At 39.5% G+C, this 2,338-nt stretch overlaps 1 protein-coding gene across 1 annotated transcript in view; it reads right to left on the bottom strand.

Moving 5' to 3' along the window:
• Nucleotides 1–2,338, bottom strand: part of LOC126403903 (selection and upkeep of intraepithelial T-cells protein 5-like) — a 39,737-nt gene that overhangs the window by 5,677 nt on the left and 31,722 nt on the right. Inside the window, exons 13-16 of the mRNA XM_050066723.1 lie at nt 1,988–2,071; nt 1,214–1,309; nt 1,001–1,084; nt 275–391 (exon numbers count right to left, since the gene is read on the bottom strand). Of these exons, the coding sequence (XP_049922680.1) occupies nt 275–391; nt 1,001–1,084; nt 1,214–1,309; nt 1,988–2,071 (381 nt within the window). The remainder of the gene's footprint in view (nt 1–274; nt 392–1,000; nt 1,085–1,213; nt 1,310–1,987; nt 2,072–2,338) is intronic.

Below are 2,338 nucleotides of genomic sequence, written 5' to 3'. Positions count from 1 at the left end.
GAAGCTGTGAGACATTTAAAGATGGAAACAGATCAGTGTGATGAGGAGAAGATACAGAGAGAAAGAGTTGAGCAGACATGTCAGTCAGGTTCACAAAGTTAATAATAATCATATTAACCTCTGTTTTCTTGGTCTCCAGCTGATTCTTCAGGGTCTGCACTTCACTCTGAGCTCTGTCCTTTAACTGTGTCTGCACCTGGAGCTGTTTGATGGTTTCAGCCTGGTTTCTCTCAAACTGTGAGTGAAGNACAAAGTTAATAATAATCATATTAACCTCTCTTCTCTTGGTCTCCAGCTGATTCTTCAGGGTCTGCACTTCACTCTGAGCTCTGTCCTTTAACTGTGTCTGCACCTGGAGCTGTTTGATGGTTTCAGCCTGGTTTCTCTCAAACTGTGAGTGAAGAGAGACATGGAGGAAGACTAGATGAGAGACATGGAGGAAGACTAGGTGAGAGACATGGAGGAAGACTAGATGAGAGACATGCTGTCTATTAGCCATGGTAGTAATCATACAACACTATCACACCTAAGGTAAAAACCTGATCTGATTGATTTAGCTGTGAGTTGATCCCAAAGAGCCTCCTGCAGTTTTTCAAACCATGTAACACCTGACTCACTGTAAACACTCAGCTGTCTTCTGTTGTTATTTACATGTAAACTGTGTTTAACTGCTTCCTGTTCTGTAGTTTACTGTGCACATTTATGTTCTTACTTCAGTTTGTTTCATATTGAATATGCAGAAATCAAATAAGTATCTGGATGTTTTGACAGGAATAAATACTACAGCCAAAACATGAGAAGAGAAAAAGACATTTGAATAATTAAATAACTAGATGGCTGGAAACAAATCAATGTGTTGATGGAAAGTTATATTAAGATAACAATGTCAGATACGTTCATGGATGACTGAAGGTTATTACTTGTCTTATTTGATTGCTATTTGTGTTAATCAGGATGATGTAAAGTGAAAGAAATGTGACAAGTAGGTAAGAAGATGAACCTGTGTGTTCTTGTTCTGCAGCTCCTGCTCCAAGGCCTTCACCTTCTCCTCAAACTCCTTCCTGCTCTTCTTCTCCTCCTGGAGCTGACAGGGAGGACACAGACGAAGAGGGACATTGTATTTGATTTAGTACACTGCCTTACTGTTTGGATAGATGTTTTCTCCACACATTTTTGATTTCTATGAGTTACTCAGAAGTAATAAAAGATCAACCTCTGTGTTCCTGTTCTGCAGCTCCTGCTTCAAGGCCTTCACTTCCTCTGCAGAATTCATCCTGCTGTCCTTCTCATCTTGGAGCTGCTTCTCCAACTGAAAGGTCAGAGACAGAAGAAGAGAAACTTTGTATTTGATGAAGTACAATGCAGTACTGTCTGGATAGATGTTTTCTTTAGATTTATTTCAGTAGTTATTTTTCTAATCATTTAAAAAGCAGTGTCTCAGCAAGTTTCACATATATTCATTTTCATTTTAATCCGTTTTGATACACCAGCCTCTCCAGCTCATAAATATTTATTAGTGATATGTTTTCATTTGTTGTTTTATTCTCTCTTAGCTCATAAACAACAGCGAGGGATTTCAGCTTTCATGTTTTGGTCTTCATTTTTGCTTTGGACATGATCTACTTTAATAAAGGATTTTCCCCCTGTCTGCAGACTACATGATGAGTGGAAGACAACATACGTACAGGACATGACTGTGACACGCTGTAAACATTAAGCCGTCTTCTGTTTTTCTTTAGATGAAAAATGTGTGTAACTCCTTCTTGTTTTGTAGTTTATTACACACACATCTGTTGTTACTGTTCTTTGTTTCATACAGTTAATATATGAAAATATAATCAACAATACAAGCTTTCAGTGAGATAGTTACAGTCAAAGACTGACAAGAACAAAGTGCAGTGGAAAAATAAAATTGAAGGGGAATTGATAAGAAGTAACAGGCTGGCTGGAAAGAAAAAAAATCAGTGAAGAAGAATACAATACATACCTTCTGCTCCAGGTGCGTAACCTTGTTCTCAGCTTCCTCCCTCCTCTGCTTCACCTCCTGGTACTTCTGCCTGGAAACTAACCACTTGAACGAGAGAGAGGAGAGAAAGCCAGAAGGTAAGCCATGTTCTTCGTGAGTCTGAATAGTAACTTCAGAGTCAGTAGTAGCTCTGCTACAGTGTTAGTCTCGCTCACCAGACCTTTCTCAAGAAAAGAAAAGTCTGGCTGGGACGACTCTCACTTTAAGATTGGAGAAAAAAACGCCCCAGCTGCTTGTATTTCTTTCAGCCAATCACAATCGTTCTGGGCGGTGCCACAGCAACGGTGCGCTTGCAAAAATATTGCCGGGGGG

Source organism: Epinephelus moara, chromosome 17 (genome assembly GCF_006386435.1).
Source record: "Epinephelus moara isolate mb chromosome 17, YSFRI_EMoa_1.0, whole genome shotgun sequence".
NCBI classification, from domain to species: Eukaryota; Metazoa; Chordata; class Actinopteri; order Perciformes; family Serranidae; genus Epinephelus; species Epinephelus moara.
This window is presented reverse-complemented; position numbering and strand designations above follow the sequence as displayed.